The 15,656-nt window shown below is 43.4% G+C and overlaps 2 protein-coding genes across 5 annotated transcripts; one reads left to right on the top strand and one right to left on the bottom strand.

Annotated features, from left to right (window-relative positions):
* Positions 1-43: 43 nt before the first annotated feature.
* On the bottom strand, positions 44-3,797 carry dbr1 (debranching RNA lariats 1). Of its 3 annotated transcripts, none has more exons than XM_076110670.1 (9): positions 3,707-3,797; positions 2,602-2,935; positions 2,384-2,508; positions 2,216-2,296; positions 2,059-2,144; positions 1,734-1,958; positions 1,534-1,611; positions 1,299-1,444; positions 44-1,071 (listed from the first exon to the last, which is right to left on the bottom strand). In XM_076110670.1, exons 2-9 carry the CDS (start codon positions 2,796-2,798, stop codon positions 324-326), a joined length of 1,686 nt encoding a protein of 561 aa, XP_075966785.1. In that variant the 5' UTR covers positions 2,799-2,935; positions 3,707-3,797; the 3' UTR covers positions 44-323. The 3 variants fall into 3 exon arrangements, with proteins under 3 accessions (XP_075966785.1, XP_075966778.1, XP_075966793.1); XM_076110663.1 differs by having other exon boundaries at positions 3,589-3,749; XM_076110678.1 differs by having other exon boundaries at positions 3,725-3,745.
* Positions 3,798-4,249: 452 nt separating this feature from the next.
* armc8 (armadillo repeat containing 8) lies at positions 4,250-15,262 on the top strand. 2 transcript variants are annotated; one of them, XR_012959273.1, is made up of 23 exons: positions 4,250-4,538; positions 6,346-6,422; positions 7,316-7,387; positions 7,592-7,734; positions 7,834-7,931; positions 8,021-8,113; positions 8,213-8,293; positions 8,416-8,491; positions 8,566-8,656; positions 8,747-8,807; positions 8,898-9,098; positions 9,658-9,753; positions 9,856-9,938; positions 10,190-10,271; positions 10,365-10,451; positions 10,533-10,625; positions 11,101-11,250; positions 12,034-12,129; positions 12,376-12,471; positions 12,961-13,094; positions 13,438-13,473; positions 13,681-13,774; positions 13,861-15,262. XR_012959273.1 is itself a non-coding variant. In XM_076110634.1 (23 exons), exons 1-23 carry the CDS (start codon positions 4,494-4,496, stop codon positions 13,892-13,894), a joined length of 2,058 nt encoding a protein of 685 aa, XP_075966749.1. In that variant the 5' UTR covers positions 4,252-4,493; the 3' UTR covers positions 13,895-15,262. The 2 variants fall into 2 exon arrangements, 1 of the variants encoding a protein (XP_075966749.1); XM_076110634.1 differs by having other exon boundaries at positions 4,252-4,538; positions 12,961-13,033.
* Positions 15,263-15,656: the final 394 nt, after the last annotated feature.

The raw sequence follows: 15,656 nt of genomic DNA, 5'->3' as shown, positions 1-15,656 counted from the left end.
ACAAAAGACATTAAACAGACACAACTGACACAAGGTTCCCTCAGAGAGTTTGAGAAGTGGCTGCACAATGATTTATGATGTCATTAGTTCATATAAAAACAAAGGATATTTTAATTTCTCGGCCTCTTTACTCTTGAAACTATCCGTACAAAAACATTTCAACATAACAATCTGTCCGTCTGCTTCTCGGACGTTTTAATAAAGACAAACTTCTGCTTTGTCACGTTAGCTGTATAAAAAGGCAGAAAGTAGATACATAACTTAATACGAAGTTTTACAAATCAATAAAATCAAGAATTGTACTCTCGGTATGAAATGAGTCCTCACTCGTCGTCGTCCTCCACTGTTGTATAGATCACCTGGTTCCTGCGTTTGATTCTGGGAGTTGTGCCTTTACTGCCGGGAGCCTCGGCTTCGTCGCTCGTACGCTTTAAGGTACGAGAGGCCTCGTCATCGTCTTCCTCACAGTGTTCTTCCGTTTCTGCTCCAGAGGAAGCGGGAGCTACTGCTGGGGTAGAGTGGGAGGGAGGCGGCAGGTTCATCAGGTGGGACAGGTCAGTGGGTGAGGTATCAGATTTGGGCACGGGCAGAACCATTCGGCCGGGGGGGTGGACTTCACCTACAGGTACGTCAGAGAGATTTGCTCCCTTTAATGCTGATGGTGGGTTACACCCGCCCTCAGCCTCCTCCTTTCCTTCCTCTTCCTCCCACTCATCCTCTATGGTGATCTCATCGGGATTGTACGAACTCGTCAATCCCGAGGTGTCGGTCGGGTACGCGCTGGGTTCGTCCGCACTTTCACCACCATCATCCCCCCCTCCTGTGCTGCCCTGAATTCTGCTCAAGTCGCCACCTCCCTGCCCCACGTGAGCGTAGAGGTCGGTGAGACCCAGCGTGGCACAGAGCTCGGTGGTCTGAGGGTTGGTGTTACAGCTGGGGGTGGCGTGCGGCTGGGGCTTGTTGGGATCGTAGGGTTGCACGGTCCGGCTGAAGTTGTCTGGAACGGCGAGATCACCGCCGAGATCCTTCACCACCTGCATCATGGCTGCCTCTGAAGGTGTGAAGTCCCACCTGATGGGTAAAGACGACAGCATGTGTCATTGTGTTTACGTGAACTGTAAGCGTTAGAGAGAATTGACTAAAATATATTTTACATTAGGGCGGCAATCCACAACACTATCCGTATCAAGCCTGGCTTATAAGATATTAAACTGAATATGAAAAAGAGACAAGCGTGAATTCACACACACAACCTCACAAACACCTCCTTGACCACTTATGTCTAAATATGCGTGTACCGTTCGTGCAGGCCGTTATTCTCTGGGGGGTTCCAGGGGTGAGGGGCGGTGTTTTGTAGACTGTTTGTAGACTTCAGAATAGCAAGCCACTCTGGATCATACTCGAGACCCTCGGATGAACCCGGTCTCTCTGCAACATCCACGATCTGCAACAACACAAGCGTGCACATCATCTCTCAGAACCATCGCCTCTAGACGTGACCGTTGTGTATTTAACGACACAACTTTCTCTCACCTGTAAGAACTCCCTGTAGGGCAGACATTTATCCAGAGACAGGAACTTGGTCACCCGTGGGGCAGCATTAGCTTTAGGCTAAAGACAAGAGTATACACATTGGTACCTAGAATTATTATACTCACTGTGTAGAATGTATCAGCGGCTAATACTGACAACAGCAGCAATACAGCTAGTTGCTAAAAGGCTGTCACACTCACCGGATGCTGCATAAGAGCAGCAAATTTCACATGCAGATGTGCAGAGAACCAGTAGCTGGGCTGGAGGTGAGCTAGGAGCTCCTCTGCAGCAGGACTTCCCAGAGAGTTGGACTCCACCTCCTGACGCAGGAACTTCTTCTTCCTCAACAATTCCGCCGTACTTCCATAGTGGTAGATTCCACGGGGCCAGTCGTGGCTCATGAAAATGTCTACGGGCATCTGGATCTGAGTGGGAATAAACATTTGTGAATATACTTTGTTTGAGATAAATAAATGTAGAATCTTTTGAAATACATGCAAGAGAACAAGTTGAATCTCTATTTACCTGTTTCAGTTTGAATACCTCAATATTTCGGATGTGGTACACACTTCGGAGTGTGTTGGGATTGTATGGAGGGAATTCATGGTGACCTTAAAGAGCACACATTTATAAATATACTGCAGTGTGTGTATAACTTAAGACAATCAAAAAAGAACCTCACCCCTTCTGTAGTCATGTGATTTGAAGATTCCAGATGCGCCACCAATTCTGATCCCTTTGAAGCGAACAACACCAGCGTAACCTGAGAAAACAAGTTCAAGTCATGCCTAAGAATTAACAGACAGACAGGTCGACGGAATAATCACATTCACCGTCTGCTGGTCCCCACCTAGATAATAGATGTTGGGGGCCACCCAGCCGCCATAAGGCAGCTCCTGCATGTGGTTGGAAGCCTCATGGTTCCCTCCAATGAAGATGGTCAGGACGGGAGCCTTCTTCTCTCCAGAATAGTATCTGCATCAAAGAAATATTGAAGTATGAAACACTCTCGCTCATATCTTGCACTTCTTTTTTAAAAAGACAAAAAAAGAACAAGAAAGAACTGACTTGTAGAAGGTCTGCATCGATCTGTACTTGGGTGGTATAGCCATACACATCATGTCTCCTTCATTTCGCGCCGCTTGGAAGTCTCCGCAGCAAAGCAGCAGCTCCACTTTCACCCCTTCCTTCTTCTCCAGGTAGCCGATCGTCTCGTAGATCTTGTCCAGCTCCCCGTGGCAGCAGCCTTCTACCGCAATCTTCATGCTGCACAAACAGGTAAGCCGCTGATTCGCAGAGAAAAAATAATAAAAAAATCACACTGAGGGGCTGTCAGCCTCCACACACACAGGGATGTTGAGGCCTGCTCCTTCCCTGCCCCTCGAAACAATCGTTCGGTGATCTGTGGGAACAGAAACATAACAAAGCTCAAAACATTGATTCTATTTCTTTCATTGAAAAGTATGATAGGACAGCGATCGTCATGATTTTAAGTGAGCAGGTTTGACAATGAAATGTGAAGTTTGCACAAGTTAAATACACATGAAAACATCGGAAAATAACGTTAATTACTCGAAAGACTGCTAGAAAGGTGCCTCCTATTATGTTTCACGCTTAATGACAGTATTGTCAGTCAATGTACTGAGAGTTTACATAAGTTTGTATTGCTGTGAATACTAATGATCAGATGTTAAAAGTGGACTGCCCTGTACAGACACTCCTTTAAATAAGAGTATAGATACAACAGCCTGTGAAATATGCACTTACAGTTGTTTTGCAAACTTGCACATTTTAATCTTTTTATCTGACTAATGGGACTGCAGCTACTTGGCATTCAGCCTAACATGCGTGTCCACAAGGCCTTTTGCATTACTGTGCCTTCACATATTGCGTAATAACGTCCAGTAACACACTATTAGTTAGCCTCATAACATGCTAGCTAGGCTACGCACTTAATCTAACGCACCACAACGTTACATCGTGTTGAAACGAACCATACTTCTTCTGCAAGCATAGAAACAGAACAAAACACTGAGAAACAAACGGAGTACTTACGGCGATGAATGAATAACTGAAGAGTATATTTCTATACTCCGTTAAGTTGTAAACTGTTTCTGAAAATCATGTTTATGTTACGGGTATGCAGCAACGCGACAGAAATTAATTTTCCCACCTTTCAGCTCCCACTTACGCGCATGCGCAATACGTCTTGTTCTTCTTCTTCTTCTTCTTCTTCTTCTTCTTCTTCTTCTTCTTCTTCTTCTTCTTCTTCTTCTTCTATAATTTGATTGGCGGATCGCAACCAACTTGAATAGGTGCATACTGCCACCTACTGTACCGGAGTGTTTCAGACTAAAAGTTGCATCACTGTTCTAAAGGATACAAATAATAATAATATTAATATTAATAATAATAATAATAAAGAAAATAAAAAAACCTAAATCCTACGGTCTAATCCCAGCGCAATACGTCACCAATTTGCGAAAAACTACTTTCGATATTTGGCAGCAGATTCGACACAAAAAAGTGGAATACCTTTTCGACACTTAATGTTTATTATGCATACAATTAAAATTTGTATATATTATACAGTCTGTATTTATTGTTTATTTTTTTGTATCCATTACATAATTCGCATGGGTGAAGTTATTTTAACGAATCTAACTCAATGAGATATCACCTACGTCACAGTCATAAACAAAATTTACTTCATTGACAAATCCACTGTCTGACAGATAGCTCGCCAAGTTAGCGGTGTTGTTGTGTTTTTTTTTTGTTGCATATCGGTTGCTTTAGTGTTTTGCAACTGGAGCCCACAAGAGGAAAATATAGTTATCTGTTTTTTAATTTGTCTGTAGTTACTTTTTTTTTTTTTAAGCCGCTCACAGCTGCTCTGGGGGGGGGGGCGGAGTGGCTGCAAAGTGCTGCGCCGATTGGGGCGCTCGATCGGGGGAAGAGAGATGGCGTGCTTGTTGGAGGCCCCTCTCCGCATCAGTGTGCTGTCTGTGAGTGTCACTCCCATCATTTAAAATAGCGTTGTTTTAAATTCACAATTTATCATTTGATCAGCCTTGTGAATAAGCTAAGAGCTAAACTAGAAGGGGTCTATGGCTTCTGTTAGCCTGCAAAGCTAAGTTCAGGGCTTTGCAAACATGTAGCACTGTAGCGGTCCTGCCTACGTAGATGTAACAGTTTCTGATCCTGACCTCGCCCGCGCGGGCGGGGACGGTCTGACCGCGGGATGGGGATGCACGCGACTAATGTGTCCGGCCGCCCCGTCGGTGTGTGAAGGAAACCAAATCGAACGAACGCAGTAATACCTGTCAAGTGTCGCTCGGAATGAGTTAGCAGCTAAGCTAACTGCTAAGAGTGAGAGTGCTGTCAACGCTGTCCCAAAGACATTTCAAATAATTCTAAATCCACATTGGAGCATACGTTGCAGGACTTAGACTGTCTTTATTCCAACCGTCCGATATTATTCGCCCGTACCCACTGCAGCTTGCTAATTATAATGGCAAACTTAACGTTAAGCTAATCACTAGCATACGGTTAAGCTAGCTAAGCTAACGAAACTCACTGATTGCCTACTTCTTAAATGAGTTTTCTACTGGGTAAAATAAGCTTTGTCAGCAGCCGAAAGTCTAGCAATTAACTAATGTTATTATATCATAAATTATACTTGCAGGTGACAATGACCTGCAGGTGTAACTTAGCTGAAGTTAACATAAAATAAGTAGCTTAAACGAGCATACTGATAATAGTGAAACGCCCCCAGGGAAGGTAACGTTACATGCAGCAACGATACTCTACAGGGTTACTTTTGCAAAATGTCAGGGGCCAGGTAATATCCAAACAGTAGTTTAATAATATTAACATATCTAATGAATAAACATCGGAATGCCCATAGCTCTTTGAACGTGTTTATTTTCAAATTTACTTATTGAATGAACTTATTGGATTGACATTAGGCCTCTGTAACAGATATATCTGATATTTTACTGCATTCAATAGCTGCAACTGCATTTTAGGTGTTACATTTTAAAAAGTTTATACCACATTAAACAGCTGGAACCTCTTCTATCATGCAGTCACTCAAATATTGGGTTCGGGGATCCCCCTGGCTTTTTTTATTTATAAACAAGCTCTTTTACTCTATTTTGATGTGCATTTATGCAGAAAGGCACCTGTTTTACTAAGTAAAAGAGTCAAAATATTTAGTGAATTAGAGAATAGTCGGCGGGCCAATGATTGTGAGTTTTATGAGGTACATATTGTGCTGAACACCTTGTCAGCAGCAGCAGCGTGTTGCTGGCTGGGTGAGGTTTGCTCTCCTGGTTTCATGTGGAACGTTCTGGTTAAAGCTGTCAATGATATATACACAGTTGTACTGGTGTCACGTGGAGCCACTGGCTGCCCTATATAATAACTTTTAAAGGGCCATGCTGCTGTATGTGTCGGTGTGTATGACTGTGGGTCGATCAATGCTTTTATTTTAGTTAAATTATTTAAAATCAAAGACTTAAACTTGTGTTTGATTATTGTTGCTTTTAAAAAAATAAAAAAAAAGATTACGCAGACGTATAGTGCGACAGGCTTTCTCTCTCAGCCTTTCAACTTTGTTGTTAAATTGATCTTAAAATGTATGAAAGGCTGTTAAGTATGTTAAAAATCTGTACTGTTGTTTGTTTGTGTGTGTGTGAGAGAGACACAGCAAGATTCAATCGGATTACCTTTCTAGTAAGTTAGCCCTAGCTTGAAAATGTGTTTGTAAATTGTGTCACTAATGTTGCTGTTATATTTGTGCTCATGCAGGAAGTCACTGCCACTAGTCGCCATTATGTTGACCGACTGTTTGACCCCGACCCACAGAAAGTGCTGCAGGGAGTCATGTAAGTCCAGCAGCATGTATGAATTTATATGTGTGTGTGTGTGTGTGTTGTTGTTCTACTGATATTATTCTACTGTTATTATTAAGCCAGTGTATTTCAGCACAGCCTTTGGCTTTAGCTGATATTTCTTTCCTGTGCTGAAATGCATTGATTGAGTGAGCATGACCTCCATGTTTACATGCACAGGCTTTCCTCTGACAATCTATTTGAAAATGCATCTCAGTCATCAGTGTGACTTCACATCTCTCTCTCACTCTCTCTCGATTGTTATTTTAAACTTCTGAAGGGACTAGCTCTGGTTACGGCTCGTAGCGCTCCGCTAGCCGAGCACCTGACTGACTTGACTGCCTGCTGCAGCTGTACTTTTCCATTAGCCTCACTCACCTGCTATATGATATCATCTGGTGGCACCAGCAGAGCAGAGGAAACTGCTGCACGGAAAACAAAAAAAAGAGTGCATGCAAATGACCCGGCTCATTCTTTGTCCTGCAACAATATGTGGCACATCTGCTGGAAACCTTCACTGTTCCAATTTGGAAATGTCTGCCTGGCTGACCTCTATCTGCCTGCTGTCTTTATACTTCTTTCATGACTTCTGCTCATCCGCAGACTGCCTCACAATCTCTCAAAACTACAGTATGAATTATTTTTAGGTTCACCTTATTCCCTGACTACACATCTTGTTCCCTTGTAGCTAAATGTACACATGGACACAATACATGTACAACAAAATGACTCTGTAAATTGGGAAGAAATATGCTGCATGTTGCGGGCCGTAATCTAAAGCGTTATCAACTCTTAAACTTTCGTTGTTGAGAGCAAATTTGTCTCAGTTGCCTCAAATAGATCGCCAAGAGTGATCCTCATCTGTGTGTTTATGTCCGACTTCACAGTGACATGAAGAACGCCGTCATAGGAAACAACAAGCAGAAGGCCAATCTGATTGTCCTGGGAGCTGTGCCGAGGTACGTCTCTGCACACCTTTCCACTTCCTGTCCTTCCTACTGTATCTTTCTTCCTACTTGCACCACATTCAAGTACTCTCAAGACATAGAGATTACATTGGTGGTACATGCTTTTGTACATCAAAATGCATCGGAACCGAACACTGCAGAGTGTAAGAGTTCAACTATTTGCATATTGGTGTGTGTTTGTCCATTTGGCTGCAGGTTACTTTACCTGCTCGGGCAGAGCTCGTCCAGTCCGGAGCTACGGACCGAGTGTGCCGTGGTGCTGGGCAGCCTAGCCATGGGCACCGAGAACAACATCAAGTCCCTGGTGGACTGTCACATCATCCCTGCCCTTCTTCAAGGTTTGGACACACATACTCATGCATGCAAATACTGACTGCAGAGGACAACATCTTTGGTGAGACGGGGACCTATTCAACTCCTGTGTTTTGTGCTCACAGGTCTTCTGTGTCCGGACCTGATCTTCATCGAAGCTTGTCTTCGATGTCTCAGAACAGTCTTCATCAGTCCAGTCACTCCTGTGCAGCTGCTCTATACTGTAGGTTGATATGATCAGCTCAGTGTTCCTCTAATTGTAAGGCTCGTTCTAACTTTTTCCATCTTAATTGGTGATGTGTGTGTTTTTAGGACCCCACTGTGATTCCCCATCTAATGTCTCTACTGAGCCGCTCACAGAAGACCCAGGAGTACATCACACAGATCTTCTCCCACTGTTGTAAGGTATTTGTTGGTATTCGTTCACACACAAAACACAGCGGAGTCCGTCACGCTCGTAGACAGACCAAGATTCACTGCTGACTGGACCTTTGTTGTCTCCAGACCCCAGAGCACCAGACGGTTCTTTTCAACCACGGCGCCATCCAGAACATTGCCCCTCTACTTATCTCATCCTCTTATAAGGTATACGGCCGTCTCTCTGCGAGTGTATATATACATAGTATAGACCTAACTGCACGATACAACCTTTCACACACAGTTAACGGTGTATATCATTGTCTCCCTCCGACCTCGTGCCTCTCCAGGTCCGGATGCAGGCGTTAAAGTGTTTCTCAGTCCTTGCCTATGAGAACACTCAGGTCTCCATGACACTGGTGAATGGTGAGTCTCTCCTCTTCTCCCCGTATGAGCTTCACTTTTCAACCCCAGCTTATCTACGTTGTTTGTTGCCACAGTGCTGGTGGATGGTGAGCTGCTCTCTCAGGTATTTGTCAGAATGATGCAAAGGGATCAACCCATTGAAATGCAGCTAACGGCAGCCAAATGGTGAGTGACGTGAATCTGCTTCAATCGATATGAATATATGACTACATTCCCCCTCTACTTTGAGTGTGACCTCCTCTCCTTCTGTCCCAGTCTAACGTACATGTGTCGGGCGGGTGCCATCAGGACAGACGACAGCTGCATAGTCCTAAAGGTCAGGCTTTTATTCTACAACTGCACCTCTATTTATTATAATAAACAGGAGCACTTCTTTATTAAATGTGACTTCCTGTTTCCCTCCCAGACCCTGCCGTGCCTCGTGCGGATGTGCAGTAAAGAGCATTTGCTCGAGGAGAGGGTGGAGGGTGCGGAGACGCTGGCCTACCTGATGGAGCCCGACGTGGAGCTGCAGAGGATCGCAAGCACCACCGACCACCTGGTGGCCATGCTGGCCGACTACTTCAAATACCCCAGCTCTGTGTCTGCCATCACGGACATCAAGCGGGTGGGTCAGTGGGCCTGAGCTAAGTGCTAATGTCAGCATGCTAACATGCTCACAATGACATTACTGCTGATGTTCAGCAGGTATAATGTTTACCAGATTAGTTTAGCATGTTAGCATGCTGACATTGGCTGATTAGCACTTAACACAAAGTATTCAGCTTAGGTTGACGGGAGTGTCATTAGCGTCGCAGGTATTTCAGTCTGGACCAAAGTGTTGGACCGACCAACCTTTAGATCCCCAGAGCCATCCAGCTAAAAATGATAATCGCAATTATTTTTCTTAATAAGGCCAATTAAAGGGTAATAGATTATTTAGCTCTGACGTCCAGACTTGGGCCAGTGTAGTTATGCTAATCAGCTGTGACCCCAGTAAACCTCAGTGTGTCTGAACGTAGTCATTTGTGGTTTTTGTTTCCCAGAAACTAATCAGTGAGTCTAATTATGAATGCGGAGACTTAAAAGTTGTTTGACATTTATCAACCGGAAAGATATCGTTTTTTTTATTTTTTTGTTTTTTTATAAATGTGCCTTTTGTTGACTTTGTGCTCCTTCTTCTGCAGCTGGATCATGACCTGAAGCACGCACACGAGCTGAGACAAGCCGCTTTCAAACTGTACGCCTCACTCGGCTCCAACGACGAGGACATCCGCAAAAAGGTGACCTTTTGCCTCGGGTGTATATATTTGTTTGCATATCTAAATGTGCACGGTTCTATTTATTTATATTCTAATCTATCCTCTCCTCTGTCCCATCTTCAGATCACAGAGACGGAGAACATGATGGACCGGATAGTCAGTGGCCTATCAGAATCCAGCATTAAAGTCCGTTTGGCGGCCGTCAGGTACGATCTGCCCTCGCCTCTTAAACTCCCTCTTATCCCTGCGTCTTTTTCTTTTTTTATGCTTATTTAGGTACAAAATGTGTTTAACATTTTAATGAAAGGGATATTGAAATGCTGTCAATATAATTCAGGTTTTGATGAGACGTTTACGACGACATCAATAGCGGAAGATGTATAAAACCAAACAGGTGAAACTTGTGCAAAATGCCATTTACCTGTGACTAACCTCTCCGCTATGTTTGTTCTACCAGGTGTCTTCACAGTCTGTCGCGGTCGGTGCAGCAGCTGAGGACGAGCTTCCACGACCATGCAGTGTGGAAACCCCTCATGAAGGTCAGTGGAGTAGCGATGAGTGCACGTTTTGTAGGGGAACTATACTTGTGTGCTATATAAACACACACACTGACTGACGTGTGTTGTGTGTAGCTGTTGCAGAACGCCCCGGATGAAGTCCTGGTCATGGCCTCCTCTACACTATGCAATCTACTACTGGAGTTCTCACCCAGCAAAGAGGTTCCGCACACTCGCTCGCATGTAAAGAGGACAGATTGTGTTACTTTAATACTGAGACCAATTGTTTCTGTTGATCTGCAGCCCATCCTGGAGTCGGGCGTGATTGAATTACTATGCAGTCTGACCCAGAGTGACAGTCCTGCACTGAGGGTCAATGGGATCTGGGCTCTGATGGTAAGAAGAGGATTTTACTTTTCTTTTTTTATACTTGTTGGCTTCTTACAACCATCAAAATCCTCAAAAGTTTATTGAATCTGTGCTTTTTAGGACTGGATGTAAAGAAAGATCTATTTTCCTATTTTTGTCTCTGCGCTGCAAAACATCTGAGTTGTGTTTAAAGTGTTTTATATATATATATATATATATATATATATATATATATATATATATATATATATATATATATATATATATATATATATATATATATATATATATATATATATATATATATATATATATATATATATATATATATATATATATATATATATATATATATATATATATATATATATATATATATATATATATATATATAGATAGTTGCAGTGAGTTAAAATGTAATAAAGCAGATGCATTTGATTCATTTTACATTTCCCCACCGTGCCGCATACTGCCAGATCATTCTTTGTGTTTGTGTGTTAAGAACATGGCGTTCCAGGCCGATCAGAAGGTGAAGGTGGAGATCGTTCGGGGTTTGGGTACAGAACAGTTGTTCCGCCTGCTATCAGACCCCGACACCAATGTGCTGATGAAGACCCTCGGTTTGCTGCGCAATCTGCTGTCAACACGCCCAGTGAGAGAGACACACACACACACACGATAAGAAACTTAAATTCCTTGTGTCAATACTGTTTGGACATTGAGCAGAGTTGAATTTCAGGAATGTTGGTGTGTTCCAAACATATTGTTTATTCCAGTACCTGTACTACCACATCGGTTATTATGCCAGAAACAGATTCAGTATGTCCCGATACATAGTGTGCCAAAAATACCAGGATGTCAAACTGCATCCTGTCACATTTAGCAGCACACAAGCCGGCATGCTTACTTTGCAATTCTGACCCACAATCCTCTGCACATCAGATATAAGAGCAAGATGGTTGAGAAGTTCAAGGGTCAATGTTTGTCTCAATTGAATGCATACTGCATGCAACAGTACATGCTTTGTGAGGGCAGCTGTAGTGTGCACTAAAAGTAGAAAGTAGTGATTGTGATAAAGTTCTCTATGATTTGCTAAACTTAATTTCAAAAGCATTTTTCCACCCTGGTGCCGCAGTCTTTAACATCATCAGTTACAGTGATCTACTCCACAGGACGTAGTCAGTGACGGGCCCAGTAGTCCAAACCCACCTCATGGAAAACATTCTGGTGTGCAAACGAGAAACGGCTGCAGGAGCAAAGTTGCACCTTTTTAGTAGACTTCCCTGAATATTCCATACTTTCTGACTTACTCTGTAAATATTAATACACATGCATGTAATGTGCTGAATTTGCACAGACTCTTCAGAAATGTTAAATACAGCATGCATACTGATTCTTTTTTCCTGCTTGCTCTCTTGCACTCTTCGACTGGCAGCACATCGACCAGATCATGAGCTCTCATGGGAAGCAGATCATGCAGGCGGTGACCCTCATCCTGGAGGCGGAGCACAGTATAGAGGTGAAAGAGCAGGTGAGCCTAGCTTCATGCTTACAGATGGTTTTCAAACAGAATTCATTTAAAAAAAAAAAAAAAGCCGCATTGAACATTCTGCAAGTGTGAGTCTTTCCTCCGTTAGGCACGTCAAGTGGTGTTTGTGGAGCTGGAAGCACTTTGGAGAGAATCCGTCCACAATTTAGAGTTTGTTTCTGAATCACAAAGAACAAAATGTTCAGAAAGCAGCACTGGTGTAATACTCTTATTTTATTTATCTGTCAGACGCTGTGCATCCTAGCCAACATCGCCGACGGCAACACAGCCAAGGAACTCATCATGACCAATGATGACATGCTCCAGAAAATCAAATACTACATGGTACTACAAGCCCGCTACTGTGGCTCACCCTTGTGATCAGATCAGAAGGGTTTGGTGTTGTTGCAGCATGCGTTTCCTACCGCTTCCCCTTCACTCTTGACATGTTGTGAGTGCTCATGGGAAGCGGATCATGCCTCCCATGAGCACTCACAACATGTCAAGAGTGAAGGGGTATGTCGTACCAACCGAAGACTACGTTAGTGACACTCACGCCTACAGTCTGTGGGTTACACTCGCTGTCCTTTTGATTCCTCACGGTTCATTTTGTTTTTACGCCCTCTGGCGTTTCGGACAGAAATGCGTTAAGCAACATTTAGAGTACAAACGGCTCCGTACATGCTCGGAGACTCGCTTGCCATCTACTGAGGCTCGTTCTACGGTGCCAAGCGCCATTATAAATATATATATATGTCTTATTGAGGCCTTGTGACCTGTGCTTTTGTTTTTCCCCTCCCTTGCACATTTTTCTGACTTCTGCTGTTCCTGCAGGGACATTCGAATGTGAAACTGCAGCTCGCTGCCACCTTCTGCATCTCAAATCTAATCTGGAACGAGGACGACGGTAAGAGACGCACCACACCAGTGGAAGGAGCCACAAAGAAAGGGGTTCAGAGGGATGTGAGGAAAGTGTTTCGTCTTTTCTGGTGGAATGTTGTTCACATTACAGCAGAAAAACAAGAGTTTTGTGTCGCAAGTTCTGCTTTGCTTCGTGCAGTATTTACCACCCCAGGCCTCTCGAGTGGCGCTGCACTAAATGAAGCCACCTTAGCTACAATGCTAATGTTGCTACCAGTATATCACCACGTTTCAGAGATTCAAACGCTGTTTAACTAACCTGCTTGCTGCATGCTTATTCTTCACCAAACAATATCTGTCCTGTCTGGTCTCGGCATGAGGCCGATTTGTTATTGTACAGTTCTGGAGATTCAGAAACGCAAGTAATTCGTTTTTCGTCCCATCTTTCAGTTCAAGCAGTGGTCAACAGCGATTGTGCCCACAAAGGTCAGCACAGCTCAGGTCAAAGTTACACAAATTTCAACTTCTTTTAGATGCACACTGAAGTCTGTTGTCTACAACACACTTGGATGATGGTGCACTAAAATGCTTAAAGAAATGACAAAGCCATTTATGGCTTTCGTTTTGGAAAAGGAATTTTAGATGTTGTCACTTAATTAATTCATATGAATGAATTTCTCTCTGTGCTCTCAGGTTCTCAGGAGCGGCAGGATAAGCTGAGGGAGATGGGCTTCGTGGATATCCTGCACAAACTCACCCAGGCCTCTGACCCCAACCTCTGCGACAGGTGGGCCGCAATAACAAATCACAGAACACGCATTCTCAGCAGACACCAGCTCAGCAGGTTGGACTGATTCTGTTTCTCTCCGTCAGGGCAAAGACGGCGATGCAGCAGTACCTAGCGTGACTACAGAGGGGAGGGATTCCAGCCTAACTAACAGTCGCCGGGAGGACACCTGCCATTGGTTCTTTTGTTTCTTGTTTGGTTTAACCTCGAGGCTTGTTTTGTTGCACAAAGACACCTCTTTTTGGACCTGTGGCTGGCCTCCCTTCACCTCCCCCCCCACCCACCTAATAACACCACAACAGTTCAGCTCACTCCGAACCTCATCATGGAGACCGTGGTTGTTGGGAAATCCATGGTTAGGAGGGGTTCTTGTGTTTTTTTTTTTATTTTTATTTTTATTTTTTTTTTCATCAAGGAAGTGATTTTTCCTTTCCTTTTGGGACTTTGTGATTTGAGACCTTTTTTTTTTTTTTTTTTGGTCCTTGTTGGAGTGCGGCAGCCTGAAACCAGCACCACCGTGGTGCGTCTGGACTCCCCATAGTGGAGATTCTGGTCTCAGAGAGGCGGACTACGAGGTTTGACACAAGAGCTGGGCGGTTGGACAGCGAAGCTCCCCAGTTTCATTTTATTTTTAATTAATATTACTACTAATAATGTTTCCTTCAGGCGTCTCAAAGAAGGACACATTTGGAGAAAAAGCAGACTGCCTGTTTTAAAATTTTGGTTGTTTTCTTCTCTTTTTTTTGTGGATACATACCTCGTAAATATATAAATATATATAAATATAAACAAATATATATTTTTGGATTTTTATTTTCCCCCGACCCTCTGTTCGTTTTCATTCATTCTCTCTGAACCAGGATTGTTGGCGCAGTAGGGCGAGTCCACTGCAGTCTGATTGGAGTATGTAACATGGTCTCTAGAGGTGAATAAGGAAAAGAAATGTATTCCCCCTGAATTTTATTTTCTCTCTCCTCTCTGTCGTGGTTCTGCGTGCACCGTCGCCTGTCACTTCTGTCCAGCATCCTTATAATCCCAATGGGAAATGTAGTTCCAGAGTGCTAACTCTGACCTGCCCAGTTACTAATTAACAGGCATGAGTGTACACACAACACCAGAGATAAGAGGATGCATGTATCCTCACATGTCTGTTCCCGTTTCTGCAGCCCCCCCACCCCCACTGTGTGTTTGTCAAAAGGGATAAAGGAGGAGCTCCTGGGTTTCTATCCTCCGATGTGTTTCGAGAGGCGAGCGAGGACAGAGTAGATGTAAGGAGTAAAGAAAGAACTACTTGACACTGGCCCCTGGAGGGTGAGGCACTAAGTGCATCCACAGCAGCAGAATCAAGTGCTGCGTTTCTTCCCTCCGTCGTATAATTTCCTCTCCCATCAGGATCTATCTAGAGTGTTGTTCCCTGACATTTCAAACCCTACTGAAACTGATAGAATGAATGTTTCCATTGAAAATATATGCAGACCTGAAGAAGGATTTCTTCTGTGTTGCGTCTTATTTCTCCTCAGAGGGCACTCGTAGTTAGACATGTGTTTGAGTTTCACCTTTAGAAACAAACAGCAGAGGACTGTGGGGTTGCTTTATGGGTTTAGTTCTGAGCTTTAACATCTGCAATCGGATCAAAAGCAGCAACAAGGATTATTCCTCTCTCATCCACACTGTTGACAAAGATCAGATACAGTAGTTGAGGAATTTTACAGTTTTTTTTTTTTTTCACTTTCCCAGATTCAGAAACTAATGGATGCCTCAGGACAGACCTTTTTCAATGTATTTGGTGTGTGAAGTTACAGCAATATTAAGCTATCTTGGTTAAATTGCTGAGTGTCTATGAGATCAAACAACATAATTATGATCTTATAGACATCCAGGA

This window comes from Anarhichas minor, unplaced genomic scaffold (assembly GCF_050575085.1).
Source record: "Anarhichas minor isolate MPS153535 unplaced genomic scaffold, ASM5057508v1 ptg000004l, whole genome shotgun sequence".
Lineage (NCBI taxonomy): Eukaryota > Metazoa > Chordata > Actinopteri > Perciformes > Anarhichadidae > Anarhichas > Anarhichas minor.
This window is presented reverse-complemented; position numbering and strand designations above follow the sequence as displayed.